Source organism: Nuphar pumila, chromosome 3 (assembly GCF_984573655.1).
Source record: "Nuphar pumila chromosome 3, dmNupPumi1.hap1.1, whole genome shotgun sequence".
Lineage (NCBI taxonomy): Eukaryota > Viridiplantae > Streptophyta > Magnoliopsida > Nymphaeales > Nymphaeaceae > Nuphar > Nuphar pumila.
Window position 1 is genome coordinate 8,686,455 of NC_143251.1, and position 16,213 is coordinate 8,702,667.

General features: G+C 35.4%; 1 protein-coding gene and 1 long non-coding RNA gene across 4 annotated transcripts; both read right to left on the bottom strand.

Moving 5' to 3' along the window:
• Nucleotides 1-367: 367 nt before the first annotated feature.
• On the bottom strand, nucleotides 368-5,595 carry LOC149841858 (B3 domain-containing protein At4g01580-like). 3 transcript variants are annotated; one of them, XM_090001194.1, is made up of 5 exons: nucleotides 5,241-5,577; nucleotides 4,292-4,643; nucleotides 3,965-4,128; nucleotides 1,805-2,139; nucleotides 368-685 (listed from the first exon to the last, which is right to left on the bottom strand). In XM_090001194.1, exons 1-4 carry the CDS (start codon nucleotides 5,325-5,327, stop codon nucleotides 1,831-1,833), a joined length of 912 nt encoding a protein of 303 aa, XP_089857320.1. In that variant the 5' UTR covers nucleotides 5,328-5,577; the 3' UTR covers nucleotides 368-685; nucleotides 1,805-1,830. The 3 variants fall into 3 exon arrangements, with proteins under 3 accessions (XP_089857320.1, XP_089857322.1, XP_089857321.1); XM_090001196.1 differs by lacking the exon at nucleotides 368-685 and having other exon boundaries at nucleotides 1,958-2,116; nucleotides 5,241-5,595; XM_090001195.1 differs by lacking the exons at nucleotides 368-685; nucleotides 1,805-2,139 and adding an exon at nucleotides 2,216-2,473 and having other exon boundaries at nucleotides 5,241-5,594.
• An 8,730-nt stretch (nucleotides 5,596-14,325) lies between these two features.
• LOC149841859 (uncharacterized) lies at nucleotides 14,326-16,213 on the bottom strand. Its single transcript, XR_016431015.1, has 2 exons — nucleotides 16,076-16,213; nucleotides 14,326-14,787 (listed from the first exon to the last, which is right to left on the bottom strand). It is a non-coding gene; the product is annotated as an uncharacterized LOC149841859 (long non-coding RNA).

Here is a 16,213-nt window from a genome sequence, read left to right on the forward strand (position 1 = left end):
ATTCCGTTCAAATACAGTCGAATTAAAGCAAAGAGTAAAATGTGCATCGTCAATTTCTAATCAGAATTTAACAAGCCCAAACAATATCTGTCTATAGGTCAGACCTAATCCAGATTCAAAGCCAACCCAAATCCAAGATCCAGATGCTTGTACCAGGTCAATTTATTTTCAGATCTTAATCAGAACATTGAATCAGACAGATATCCGCTAAACTTGGTAGGCACTGTTGGTTTGGCATCAGGTCTGGTCAGGTAAGATCCGCTAGCATCTGCAGTGAACAGGAGCAGGCAGCAGAGGCGCACACAGCACATGCGTGCACACACACACACACACAATTCCAACATCATCTCAGCAACACAAACTGCCCTAAGTTTGCAACATGGGAGTTTACTTTTATACGCCAAAACCATGGTCCTCATCAGTCTGTTACAATATCATGTCAAATTAACTACAGAGGGCAAACTTCTCCAGACCTGGCTCCCATCAAGACTGCTGCCTTCTGGAGAGATGGAGTATGACAGGGTAATGCACACCATCCGAATCAAAAGGGTGCAAAGAGTACTTTCACAAATTGACAGTCTCAAGGAAAGCAAAACAGCACTCATTAACAGCAGCAAGCGCGATAACATGATGATGATGATGACAGTAATGAGTTTTGTGGTTAGATACACCAAATGCAAAGTGCCTGCACAAGTAACAAGGATAAGTATTTTCTAAAAGAGAAAACAGACAAGGCAAAACTAACCTCTTGGACCCATGAGTTTAGCTGTGATTTGAATTAATAAGCGGAAAATTGTAGGTAACATGGTTCAACAAAACTGGGCAATTTTGACAAAGGAAACGATTATTTCATTGGAAGGACTTTAGAGCAATAAGAAGCATTTGATCATTTTCAATAATCAGAGGAAAGATGAATAAATTCAAATGCAGATCAACATTCACTAGGAAGTTCAACAATACAGGGAACAGGGGAACTGAAGAGTCAATTGGGTCAGATCTACATCCAAGATAGAATGCTATTTGGGGTATCATAATGGAGAAAAAAAGGAAACGTACTAATCTTGGTTTCTTGGCAACGAAAAGCTACACACTCCAAGAAGGGCTTCAGCCTCCTTTTCTTCCCAACCAATGAAAACCAATTTCAGAAACTTTCTGAATATGTGAACTCTCATACCATCATACAATAATATCTACGCAAACAGAAACACACCTACTCTAAGAAAAAACAAACCCAATAATGCATAAAAGAGTTTATCTTTTAATTTTTATGTTCAATTTACTAACATCCAACCCTTTCCACAGAACCTTTAAAATCTCTCACTAGTGACAGAGTAAAGGGGGCCTTGAAAACAAACAGAAACATGTCATGTTAAACCCAACATCTTGCAATTGAGAAAATGGTGTCAACAGTTACACTTTGCCAACCAGTATTATGTAAAATATTATGCTTGTACAATATGTCAATTATCTTCTCACATCTTTATTTCTGCAAGTTTCACAAATTTTAGTTATTTTTCCTTTTGTTTCAACATTTTGTATTTCAAGAGAAAATTGTCTAAACACCTGACACAGGGCATGGCCTTGATGTCCACATCTCATATCCTTTCCATCTTAGTTTTGCACAGAAAATGATACCCCAAGTAACATTCTAAATGCTCGAGTTAAAAAGATATAGTAATTCCTTTTTCCATTATTGGAAGATTTAAGTAGATAGTGAACAATAGAGGCGGCATGAATAAACATACAAACTACCAAGTTATAAAGAGAGAGTCTGCATCTAGGAGAGCAAGGAGGTGAGACTTACTAATGATAAAAACTACTGCAAGTGTTTTATTCAGGTCTGCACCGATCAATATAGACATTAAAGCTTGACCATCCAGCATTGAATTCAAAGGTGCACATATCTCCAGGTTTTAGTCTGCTTCTTTTGCAAAATTTGGTCCAACCAGTAGTGATCATATAATAATTGGTCGTGTCATTGGGCATCACACGAATAAGTCGAACCTCGCATGCTTTGACACTTGGATCACTTAGATTATAAAGGGTCAATTTCGCTGACGCATGTACAGTTCTTTTGTTCGAAGGTTTGAATTCAAGTTCTCCAACCATGTATCGCCTTGCAAATTTAATTGGCACATGCTGTAGAAGATATGAGAAAACTTAAAATAGAACAGTTTTGCCACATTATGAATGGAAGGTACAACATTGACAGAATGCATCTTCGTTGCAGTTCTTCCATTTTAGTATGCAGTTGTTGAGAACCAGTTCATTTCATAACATGTTCCAAGCAGCATATGCCTAATATTCTACAAAATAGTCACATAAATAGGATATGGAAAACAGCAAAATTTTCACACGAAATACTGGAAATCTCCAAAATATTCAAATAAACGAAAATGGGCCCATCAAGTTCTCAGAGATTGAAAGAAAAGAAAAACAAGGGATACAAATAGTCCATAGGCTTCCAAAGAACCTGAACCCAAGAAGAAATCCATAAATAAGAAAATCATCAAACAATGACATATAAACAATGGCCTCTATCTACAATATGAAAGAACTAAATATTATGAGATCCAAAACCAAACATGTGTGACCAAAAACAGATGTAAACGCAGACATATATATTATTGCAACAACAGAAAGATTTAGAACTTCAAGCTAGTTACATGTAACTATCCCTTGCTACCAATGGGGCTCTGCTTGTCTGGCAGGAGCAGTTAGTGCACATCACCTTGTGTTGGGACGTTGCAAGTTCAAATCCCAATGGTATACGGTTGTATAACTGGTAGGGGTCTGCCTAACCCCAGTTTTCTCTGTCGAAAAAAACTATCCCTTGCTGACAAAGCTTTGTTGTACACAGCCCTTCTATTGCCATTATTCTTTTGTAATCCTTTGCATGATTCACACCCACACACACACACACAGAAAGATCCAATTCACCATCATGGACAAAAACTTAAGCAATCGATAACCAACCCAAGCACATAACCCCATATTCAAATTTATCGTCCAGCAGACGAACTGTGAAACAGAATCCAAAGGAGTATTCAACGAAAATCAGTATGACATACAAACAAGGGTCACTAAGGCACTCTGTCCACAGTATGAAAAGAACTAAATGTCACACGCTATGTCACATAGGTGCGGGTCAAAGTAAGCATAGGGTGTGGCACTTAAATTTCTAAAAGTATGGTACCGGGTTACAGTTATTATATAAATGCATGTATTATGCTTTAAGAAAAAGATTGTGAATAGGCAGACATGTATGTACAAGCATATGTATGTATGTATACATGTATCTGTGCGTGTGTGTGTGTGTGTGTGATGGTGATGACTGGTGAGGGTATAAAAACTATAAAATATGAAAATATGCAAAATGGATATGAAGTGGGCATTGTTGGCACTTTTTTCGCAAGTTCTGGTTTGTTTGCTAGGAAAAGACACCTGGATGTATTTTTTCAACAAAAAATCTGATTTTTTTAAGACTTGAAAATTTACAAAAGATTTGGGTTCTTGATTTTCAAACCCTATAAAAACATACATGTCGTAATTGGACAATCCAAAAGTGTATACCTATGAAATCAAGCATGTAGAACACATCTAGATAGTCATATTTCAAGAAAAAAAAATCTATTGGGTCAGATCCCAAACTGGCATGACCCACAAACAATGAAGTACCAATGCTAGTATAAATGTCAACACGGTTATGACACCCTTCTGGAAGTACCCATGTTACGTAGAAGAAATACAAAGTATAATTATCCCGATAAACTAATCATATCTCTATATATTTTCTCTTTCCTGTTCAAAGCCTTGTGTATAAGAAATAGATATTGCATTAAGAATCAAAACTATAGGTCAATTTGAGCCTGCAACCCCTTCAGCAACATTAACATATGTTACAAAAGCACAAAAACACAATATGCAATAATAGAACAATTCATGAGCAATGATAAAGACGTACCAGATATGGTTGAATATATTTTCCATGTAGTTTCAGAACAACTTTAAAAGAAGGCTTGCTTGACAAAGGGTCTTTAGATTTAATAGAAGCCTCAGAATGTGCCTTCTTCACAAATTTCCCAGGTTCATGCAAAATGCCCCTACCACAGAATGGGCTGAGTAGCTCTGCAATAAATCACTAATCCTCAATCAACATCAAAGCAGGAAAAGAAACACAAGAAGAATAGGTGTTAGCATCAGTTTCTTTTCTACGATTTAAAAAGTTTCTAATAAAACAGATCCTAAGAACGAGTAAAAGTGACAGAAGGCAAAAGAAAATAAACCATACCAGCACAACCATCTTCATTGTCTTCTAAATCATAATGATGATATTGACCTGCCAGACGAACTGGCCTCCCTAAATGGCTCATAGCTTGCTCATCAATGAGAACATAACTGTCCTCACAACAGCTTTTACCAAATACACAAACAGTAAAGTGCATGTTTCCATTATACCTAAATATCAAAAAGTCACCAATCTCCAAACTATGATGTTCAAAGAACTCTCTCCAGCCATTCTGAAATACCAACCCATCTCTATCAGCAGTTAACTCCACTGGCCAACTTTTAACAGCAAGACTCTCTAATGTGGCGTGTGATGTCTCTTTCTCTATAAGATGGATAAATGCTGGGGGAATTCTCTGCAAGATAAACATTAGTTTACAGTTCAGTGGAAGCTGTATAAACAAGATACAAAATGTTCTCAGAGAATCCCACGAAAACAACCGCAGTATATGTTACAGAACTTTTTCTTTTAGCAATTTATACAGGAACTAAATAAATGTCAGAATATATATATATATATATATATAAAGACTTTTAATTTTGTACAAAATGCTAAAAAACAAATAATATCATCTATGACAAAATTCCAGAATATGTAACCCAAGAGAACACAGGTAAATAAGTAGGTAAAGAATTAGGAGTTGCTGTAACTCGGAATTCTTCGGCCATCATGTTCAGAATAAAGAGAAAGATGTCCTGCGAAATCACATAAACTTCCCAAGATACGAGCAGCACCATCACTGTAGCAGGAGCTAGTGGAACTTCTCTATATCATTAGAAAAAAAACGAAGCAGAGGAGATGCAAGAAATCCTGATATGGGTTTTCGAAAATGCTTCTTCTTCCGGATTTAGACACTCGCATAGCGAGAAAAGGGAACATCGAGAGAGAGAGAGAGAGAGAGAGAGAGAGAGAGAGAGAGAGAGAGAGAGAGAGAGAGAGAGAGAGAACGTACCAGTTGATTCCGAGACGTCTCCAAGAGGACTTTGAAGAAGTGAGGCCTCTTCCTTACAGAGCTGTTACAGTCACACGCTTCCCCCATTCTCCGAAGGTACCCGATTACTAAAACCCTCGAAGAGGACCCCAGTGAACAAGGACGTAAGGAAAAAAGAAAAATGTCACAAATAAACCCTAAACCCTAGCCCTTAGGAAGACGACGCCCCCATCCACAGAGAGAGAGAGAGAGAGACCACTTTCCTTTAAAAAAAAATGGTGGAATTTGAACAGTTGTTAAACGGCCTAATTCTAATGGCTAAATTTTCTGGGTTTTGAGTAGGGATGACAGTGGACCGGGGGAAACCACTTCGCCCCATTTGGATCAGGGGATGAAGGTTAAAAGCAAAACCCGTGCAAGAATGGACTTACCTTTTCTCCAGCCTCATCCCCAATGCCCCATCCTCACCCCGCCCTATACCCAATCATTCTTTAAGGATGGCAATGGATCGAAGAGAAACGGGCCCGGCCCCGGCCCCGCCCTGCCTCATCTTGTTTGGATTGAGGATAGAGGCAAGGATGAAGGTTAAAATCCAAACCCATGTAAGAATAGAAGTCCAGATTTTGGGATTGAGCGAAGTTGGAGACCATGTTCCTGGCCTCCGCCCCGCTTCACTGTCATCCCTAGTTTTGAGCGTCCACGAAGATGCTGCTCAGTTTACTTTTTGGAGTTTGAACCTGCAACTCCCACCACAAAGAGACGTGCACCGACAGATCCTACCAGCCACGCGGAGGTGTACTTGGTTTACTTTTATTTTAACGATCTGTGAATTTTATGCTTCTTTGTTGGCACTAGGGTGACACCTGCAACTGTAAGTCACTACTTTAACATGCCAATAAATTGAATATTTCTCTCAAACAAAACAAAAAAAAACAAGCCTCGCCGATTCGTCTGCTCTATCTTCATCTTTATCAACAGTGAGAGGAAAGAGACCAGAGGGTGACTTAGGGCGAGTTGGGAAGAACGGGTGACGGCCTTGTTCTCTTATTCTGCCTCACCGAGAATGCAGAGGGGAGAATACAGGGGCTAGCCACCGGTAATGGCGTAACAGGGGAAGGATGCTTTGTTGTGGAGGGAAAGGAAAGAAAATAAGGTCATACCAGACAACGAAAATTTCACAAAAAAATTTAGAAGCCCGCCTTTTTGTGTGACTTTACTATACCATGACTTCTATTGATCGTCGGATTTGAATGAGATCAACGGACACAATAGCATAACATCCAATTTCTCTCTCTCTCTCTCTCTATATATATATATATATATATATAGAGAGAGAGAGAGAGAGAGAGAGAGAGAGAGATGTAATGACCCAAGTCATTTTGAGTTAATCTAACGTCAAAGATGCGACCCTTGAATCTAGGGCTCAACGGGGTCAGCCCATCGAATAACCTGCTAGTGTAAGCAAAATGCATGTGCACAAGTACACAAAAATTAAAAAGCTGAGAGAGAGATGGTTTTCATTATTAATATATTAGTTGAAAAACCCACCTAACTAAATGGTTATTATTTTGGCGGGTCCAATATATATGGCATCAGTTTTTATTGAATTGATAAATAGTATTTTTAATCTTAAATTTGGTTAACTGCTTTAAAAAGTTAGATGTTTAACTAAAAATGTAACATAAAATAATTATTTTGTACAAAAAAATGTTGTATTTTTCTAAAAACCTTATAATTTGCCTAAATCCATTTTGTAAATGTTGGGCATTAAAATGACCATTTTAAGTGTCATATGTTTGGACCTCATGAAGATAGGTGGACTTTCTCTATGTGAGACTTTACTATCGATCTTTGATTTAGAAATTAAAAGATAAAAAGTCTACATATATTTTATGAGGATGAGAAAGTTTACATATAGAATTTTCTTTTTTTCATAAAATATATGTAGATTTTCACATGCTTACCTATATTTTATGTAGACTTTCTATTCCTCATAAAATGCATGCGGACTTTATTTTTCTCATAAAATTTATGTGATTGCTGCATAAAATATAAGCAAAAAATAACCAATATTTATGACGATGAGAAAGTTCTCATAAAATATAGGCGAAGATGAGAAAGTTCACATATATTTTACGAAGATAAAAAAGTTTGTAATATTTTATGTCAAAGACTTTAAGAAGTTCGCATAAAATATAGGCAAAAATGAAAAAGTTTACATATATTTTATGAGAAAAACCTCACGAAGTTTGCATAAAATATAGGTGATGATGAGAAAGTTTGCATATATTTTATGAGAAAGAGGAAATCCTTATGTCTTTAGGAGGTCCACACATACGAAGGTTAAAATGGTTATTTTAATGCTCAATATTTATGATTTTGGACAATCGGTAATTTTTGGCAAATTGTAGACTTTTTTTGAAAACACATTATTTTTGTTGTACATTACCATCATTTTTTGAATAATTAATTTATCTATGTAAAATTATGTTAATAACTTTTAGTTTCTTTAAGAAGGTACTTTGTATGCCCAATCAATGAGTAGTTTTTTATGATATAAGTTGGGAAATTGGTCTATAAAATGTTTCATTAAAATTGTATTTTTAACTAAAATTATATACAAAATACTCAAATCTCAAGTAAGATATGCAACAAAAACATACCTCATATTACTTTGTTTGGGTTCAGGTCGATCTATATGCATTACCATTCAACATGTTTCTATTCATTTCTAATAAGTGAGATTTGTCAATGGTTCAAATCTGACTTGATTTAACCCAAGCGGTTTGGCATAGTGGGATGGGGCCGAGACCGTTTGACGGGCAGTCTAGATTCAAATACCATGGGTATCACCCCATTGTGTAAACCGAAGCTTAGTGACTCCCTAGGGTCGATGGGTAAGCCCTCGGAGTTTTACGCCGACATGGACAGAGATAGTAAGTACGACAGACTGATCCAACGCAGCTAGGTCTCTGTGCCTGGAGCGGTTTCACCGAGTAAATAAATAAAAAAATCTTACTTGTTTTAATCTACTTTCATATTGTATTGGACTCTAAATAAACCAAGTCATAATTCCACAAAATATAGGCCCGTTTATGATGAGAGATATCTATCGAACTCTATAATATGTTCATGTTCATGTTCATGTTCATGTTCATGTTCATGTTCATGTTCATGTTCATGTTCATGTGAGTTTTATTTGAGAATATCAGTTTTGGATTTCCATTACTTAATTTATATTAGGAACAAACATGTTCAAAATGGATTAGACATGGGCCTAAATTTGTTTTGCCTTTGTCACATGAAAAACAATATATTTGACTTTTTTTCCAGCCTATCCAGCACCTAAAGCCTTCATATATATATATATATATATATATATATATATATATATATATATATATATATATATATATATATATATATATATGAAACTCTACATTGCACTTCGAGCCAGATCTAGATCTAGAACCATACCCCCTTTTTGAAATTCAAATATAGCTAGGTAAATCTTGAATTGACCTTGTGCATCTTTCGTGTGGAAATCAGAACTCAGAAAGCCATTGGCCAGACTTGACCGTTTTGTCTCATGAATAACAACATAATCACTTTCTAAAAAAAAAAATCACAAATAGTTAAGTGCCTTCTCTACTAAATCGATCATACCAAGCTTTTGGAGCTTGTTTAAGACCATATAAAGTCTTTATAAGTTTAAGAACTTTACCCCTTTCAATATCAAACCTAAGAGGAGGATCCATGTAAACTTCTTTACAAAGATCACCATTAAGAAACACATTTTTTACATCTAACCGATAAATATGCCACTTTTGATGGATGCTACGACAATATAAGTCCTAACACTAGTCATCCTAGCAACAAGGGTAAAGGTTTCTTCATAATCAATGTCATACTTATGTGAGTACAACTAAACTAGCTTTATATTTTTCTAAAGAACCATCATTTTTGGATTATACTTTAAAGGCCTATCGACAGCTAATAGTCCTTTTCTTAATGAGTAAGTTTACTACTTTCCATGTGTTGGCTTTGTTAAGATCTTCTAATTTTAATGTCATGGCATTTGCCCAATGTGAATGTTCCTTGGCTTCATGAAAAATTGATGGTTAATGATAGACATGAATCATCATCAAACAAGTGCTATATCTCAGTGAAAAAGACTCATAGGAAACAAATCTTTGAGGCCTAGACATCCTAAGAATTTTTTTAGGCGATGGTTCAACAAGATTTTCTTCTAAAGGCATATTTTGGGAATAGGTTTCAAAAACATTTTGATGACTACTTTCACCATCCCGCCGGGTATACACACAAACTTAATTGAAGTTTTCATTGAGAGTATTATCCCTATCAAGGGAATTATCCTTATCAATATCAAAAGAAACACTCTCATCAAAACATTCATATTATTGAAATTAATAGAAACATCAGAATTGTTCCTAGGTAATAACTCAAAGAGAAAAGAGTAGTCGATCCTCCTTAGGTTCATTATGTTCATCCCCATTTTGATCTTTCAAAAAAGTCACATTTCTTGAAATATATAGTTTGTCATTTTTACAATCATAACATCTATATCCCTTTTGATTTTCTCTATAACCTATGAAAGCATATTCAAGAGCTTTATGAGAAAGTTTATCCTTTTCTTGGAAGAGAACAAAACATTTACACTCAAAGACCCTTAATCTTTTAAAATCTGAAGATATTTTGAATAATTTTTCAAAAGGTGAAATATTTTTTAAATAAGAAGGCATTCTATTAATAAAATATATAGATGTAAGAGTGGCTTCGGCGCAAAAAATTTTAAGAACATTTTTTAAAATAAGAAGAGTCCTAGTTGTTTCAATAATATGACTATGTTTTTCTGCAAGTCGATTTTGTTTGAGAGTTTTTGGGCAAGATCTTTATTGAATAATTTCATTTTGTATAAAATAATATTGAAATCCATTTGCATATATTCACCACCCGAATTAGATCTAAAAATAGATAAGTTGGTTTGAAATTGGTTTTTGATAAGGTTATGAAATTCTTTAAATATGGAAAAGATATCAGATTTGAACCTAAAGAAGTACAATCAAATATACCTAGTATAATCATTAATAAAAATGACATCATAAGAAAAACTTCCTTTAGACATGACTAGAGCCGGTTCCCATACATCTGAATGCATCAACTCAAAGGGTCTTTTAGAAACAAAGTTATTGTTAGGAAAAGAAGAAAAATGCATTTTTCCATGAATACAATCATTGCAAGAAAGTTCTTTTTCATTACAAAATTTAAAAAAAGTAGAAGAAAAGAGATACAATTTAGAGGCACTTGGATGACCAAGTCTTTTGTGCCAAGTGATAACATCCTTAGATTGGGCATGATTACAAAACAAATTAGAATGTAAAGACAAAAAATCCTTATAGTAGAGATTTCCTCTCTTATGGCCTTGCCCAATCAGCTTCCTGAACTGAAGATTCTGCACAGAGCAATCCATAAGTGAAAAAAAGACTCTACAACCATGATCGAATATTTGAGAAACCGAAAAAAAATTAAATTTAGCTTTGAAATGATTCTAAATTTTAGAACAAAGATTTTTTTGATTTATTTAAAACTTTTTAAGATTTCTAATACCTTTAACATTTAAGGATGTACCATAGGCGGTAGAAACAAAAGATTTAAAAAAGTTGATGTTTTGTTCGGATAGAAGAAAGGCATTCAGAGTCATATGAAAAGAAGCTCTCGAGTCAATTATCCAAGAAGACATACCAAGAGGTGATGAGACCGGGGCTCCGGAAGTGGATAGAGTAGAAGAGCGACTTTTCGCATATTGTGGAAGAGTTTATGTAAGTTGAGCAATGGAGTCTTTGATGTATCCATCCCTCTTTGATTATTCATTTGCTTTGAATGACTTCCCTCTAATAGAAGCCACTTTCCTTTTAAGTTTATAATAATCGAGCTTGATATGTTTCAGTTCATTACAAAAGTGGTATATAATCTTTCTCCTTCCACTATAGTTATTTCTCCCAAAATGAGGAGGCTTATATGCTTTCATGTTGTTTTTCATTCTAGACACGTCATGTACTTTATCAACTTCCTTGTTCATGGATAGACAAGTCTCCTCTTGGCACAACTCGGCAAGTGCTTTATTAAGAAGATGAGAGGAAGTTCTATGGAGTAAGGATCCTCTCAGTTGTTTAAACTCCGAACAGAGGCCATGTAGAAAGCTAAAAAAGTTTTCTCTCGATTCAGCATTGTCTCATTTCAATGGCTTCTCCTTCCCATTAGGGTTCAAGAAGAGCAAGTTCATCCCACAACGAGAATAAGGTACTATAATAATCTCATATACACATATCATCTTGCCTCATAGATCTAATTTTTTCTTGTAAAAAAAAAGCCTAACAAGGTCCTTTTGTGTAAAAATACCTTTCATGAATATCCATGCTTCGTTGACCCCTCTAAACTTTGCAAGATTAGCACATATCTCTAGGTCAACATTACTCATAAACCGTGATAGTATTTTATTATGCTCACTTTCCCAATCCACCATTTTGGATTGATAATCTTGTATTGCTTTTTCTTTCTCCTCTTCTTTTACAACCTTTTCTAGTCTTCCTTCCTTCTTAGTGAGTTTTAATTGTGGTTCGGGAATCAACCCACTAATCTATCCCCAAAGTTTCTTTCCTTGAGGTTATTATTCTCCATAGTGCCTGCCTACATTGTGCAGTTGGTTCCATTAAAATTGAAGGAGAGATCTATCTTAGCATCTTTGTCGGCCATAACGAAAGAGGACATAGAGAAAAAGAAGAAAAAAATGTGTTTTTGAAAATCACACCCTTCACAAACACTTACAAACAATAAGGCCCAAGGGTGAAGACACTTAGGGCTCTGATACCATGTAATGAAAATACAAGTGCACAAGAACAATGCCACTAAGGGCTACAATGTGTTTACAACTTTACACACACGAAAGCCTCTAACAAGCAAAATATAATAAACCACAAAGGGCTAATACATCACACTCAAAAGGAGCATGATAGCACAATAAAAATAAATATAATTTGCATTCAAAATGCTTAAGAAAAACATTAACAAGAGAGGGGCTGAAACCCTCTTTAAATAGGCCACAAGGCAGCTCAATGGAGCTGTTGGGGAGCCCCAACAACTCTATTGATTGTTTACAAAAATGCCCTTTCACATTAGTAAAAGGGACACCAAACAGAAAAATAAAGAAAATAAAGAAAGACTACAATGCTGCCCCTAATGGGCAGCTCCTATTACATAGGGAGAAAATAAAGAAAATGCCCCTGGTGGGCATTACTAATCTATAATCATAGGAACATAATATATCTACATATAAAAGTATATATATATATATATATATATATATATATATATATATATATATATATATATATATATATATATATATATTTTTAACAGATACTTCATGGGCACAATCAAACCAGTTTCACGCACAGTCAACATTCAACCATTAACTTTATCTAATTCCTTTTAGGATTTATTTTGCTCATTCACTTGAATTCTTTTTCGTCTAGATTAATTTCAACCTAATTTCATTATTTGATGTTCCAATTATAGTGAGTTAGAATTGTTGTTTCACACACACACACACACACACACACACACATCTAAGTGTGTGTATGGCCATGTCCCCATGTCCTAATTTTTGAAAATTATCGTATCATATAAAGCAAATCTGCATCATCTCATGTGCTCGCATCCACATCCATGTGACATAGTTTGTAATCTGAAAAACGTTTATATCTATTTGTTTTAAAGCATTCATTAACTAACAAACAATCAGAAAATTTTCTTTGTGATAGAAAAATTATGAGTTTAATTTTTAAGGAAGAAAAGACATCAAATTGCACATTTTTAATTCAATATTATAAGAACTATCAGGTATAGCATGTTTAATAGATCAACTTTGCAATTAAAGGAAAAAAGAAAATATATCTTCTAAAATTTGGAACCCAAAACTTTAAACATACAATATTACAAACATACTTACGAATACAAATTTTTAACTCAGAAATATAAGGTTGAAGACACAGACAAACAACAAACTTTGCATAAATGGATGTCAAACTAGATCAGCTGGTAGGAAAATATTTAAACGAAATTGAGCTACTGTTCTCGGATTCATTGAAAATCAGCCTGGTTCATTCTAGTCGTCTGGTCCTTTTATGTTCAAATTACTAAATTAGGCCAATCTGATTCAGACTTTACAACAGCATTACATTGAGGATTTAAATTTGGATACTTTTTCACTATAAAATAAAGCTGCAAACGTGTATGTATTTTCAGAAAAGACAGGAAAAAAGAACTGTGAACATAGGAAATGAAAGCTAAAACAAAAGGCATAAGCCCAACTGACATGGAGTGTGGCATGCCACCATTAGGTGTAAAACTTGTGGCTCAGTTTAATGATCAAAATAGTGAAGTATGGTTGTCAGAATGCTTCTTAAAATGCATCTGTAGGATGCAAGATACTGTCATCTCATTTGAAGCCATAGATGGTTGAGGAAATTCTTTTCTAACCAATGTTTTGAATCCAATGGCGAAAAAATTCTGAAGCTTTGCTTGAGATCATATAGGATGTTTGAAATTGTTGGGGCAAGCAAAAACATAATTTCAATGAGAAGAAATACAAAGTATAGTTACCCCTATAAAGTAATAATGTCTCTATATCTTTTTTCTATTTTCTGCTCAAAGCCTTGTGCAACAGAAATAGCTATTCCATTAATAATAAAAAATATAGGTCAATTTGAGCTTGCAATCCTTCCCCAACATTAAGATATGATATAATATCCATATGTACAATAATAGATCAATTTGTGAGCAAAGACAAAAATGTACGACATATCTTTGAACACGTCCATGCACTTTCACATCAGCATTAAAATAAGGATTGCCAGACAAAATGTGGTTAGATTCGACAAAAGCCTTCGCATGTGACTTCTTCACAGTTTTTCCACATGAATGAAAAATGTCATTGCCACATAATGGGCTCAGTACCTCTGCAAGATAATAACTAATCCTCAATCAACATCAAAGCAGGAAAATGGAAAACAAGAAAAATTAGGGGTCAGCATAAATTCTTTTCTACGATTCAGAACAAAAGTTTTTAATAAGAAGGATCCTAAGAATATGTAGACTTAACAGAAGGCAAAACAAAATAAACCATACCAACACAACCATCATCACCACTGTCTTCTAAATCATAATGATGATATTGACCTGGCAGACGAACTGGCCTCCCTAAATGGTTCGTAGCTTCTATATGCTCATCAATGAGAACATAACTGTCCTCACAACAGCTTCTACCAAATATACGAACAGTAAATTGCATATTTCCATTATACATAAACATCAAGAAGTCTCCCATCTCCAAACTATGATGTTCAAAGAAGTCGCTCCAGCCACTCCGAAATACCAACCCATCTCTATCAGCAATTAACTCAACTGGCCAACGTTTAACAGTGAGGCTCTCTGATGTTGCATGTGATGACAGCTTTCCGATATGATGGATAAATGCTGGGGGAATCCTCTGCAAGATAAACATTAGTTGTAGCTTCAGCATAAGCTGTATAAACAAGAAAGAATTTTTTTCTCAGAGAAACCCATGAAAACAGCAGCAGCATGTGTAACAAAACTTTTCTTTTTTACTAACTTATACAGGAATTAAATAAATGCGAGAACTAGCATCACATGTGAAGAGTATAAAAATATATGGGGAGTTTTTTAAATATGGATTTTGTTCCGAATGAGCAAAATAACCGACATCATCTATGACAAAATTCTTGAAAATATAATCCAAGAGCAAACAGGTAAATAAGCTGATTGAACTCGGCCAGAAATTCATGCCACCGAGTCGCGTTATGAGGGTAATGAATAGGAAGAGCTAGAAATTTCTCCAATTTGAGTAACAGCAAGCAATTTGAGGATCTTCCACATCAAGCCTGCAAACAAACAAGGCTTGGAAATTCGCATTTGAGGCAGATAGACTGCTAGTATGAAGATTGTGCGGATCAAATTACATAAACACCCTGTTTTTTTGAAAAAAAACATGGCAATCAACTAAGACCAACAGTCTCTTCCTGCTCAAATTCGTAGTCCCCGTCAAATTTTTATGGACATTCATTTTAACAAAGGCAAGCTGTTGCATCGCTGTAACTAATTTCACTCCAAGATTCAAGAATCAAAACGCTGTAATTGACTTTTATTGCTCAATGCTTAAGAAAAAAATATCTAAAAAACTATTATCCATGGGAAAAAAACATCATGATCTTCATCGCCGCATCATAACTTCTGTTTCCTAAAACAGGGAACCCAAGGAAAAGGAATCGGAGACAGCAGGGCTGTCGTTACACCATTCATGCAGGTTGCGACTTACGCAAACAACGAATTCCACTGATTCCGCATGGGAGAGGAAGGGTAGCGCGGACGGCCTAGTTGTGATTTTGTACCGATTTTGACGCATGCTTTTACATACATCAAGCTGCTAGGGAGGCCTCGGCAGTACGATCAAAAAACAATCCATGACAGAGAAAAAAAATACACACCTTTATGAAAGACAGCATGAATTAACCTGTAAGTCACTGGACCACCATGTTCACAATTAAAGAGGAGGAGGTCTTACGAAAGCACAGAAACTTCTAAGATATTCGGAAGAAGAGCACCTCATTTTATATCACAAAGAAGAAGAAGAAGGGATGTGAGAGATCCTGATATGGGGTTTTCATAAATGTTGCTTCTTGGCGTTTGGACAAGTTTCCCGAGACACATAGCGAGAAAAGGAAACTTCGAGAGAGAAAGAGAAAACAGAGGGAACGCACCAGTTGATCCCGGGACGTCTCCAAGAGGACTTTGAAGAAGTGAGGCCTCTCCCGAAGGCAGCTGTTACGGTCACGCGCTTTCCCCATTCTCCAAATCCAGCCGATAGCCAAAACCACTCGAAGCACCACCCCCCGTGA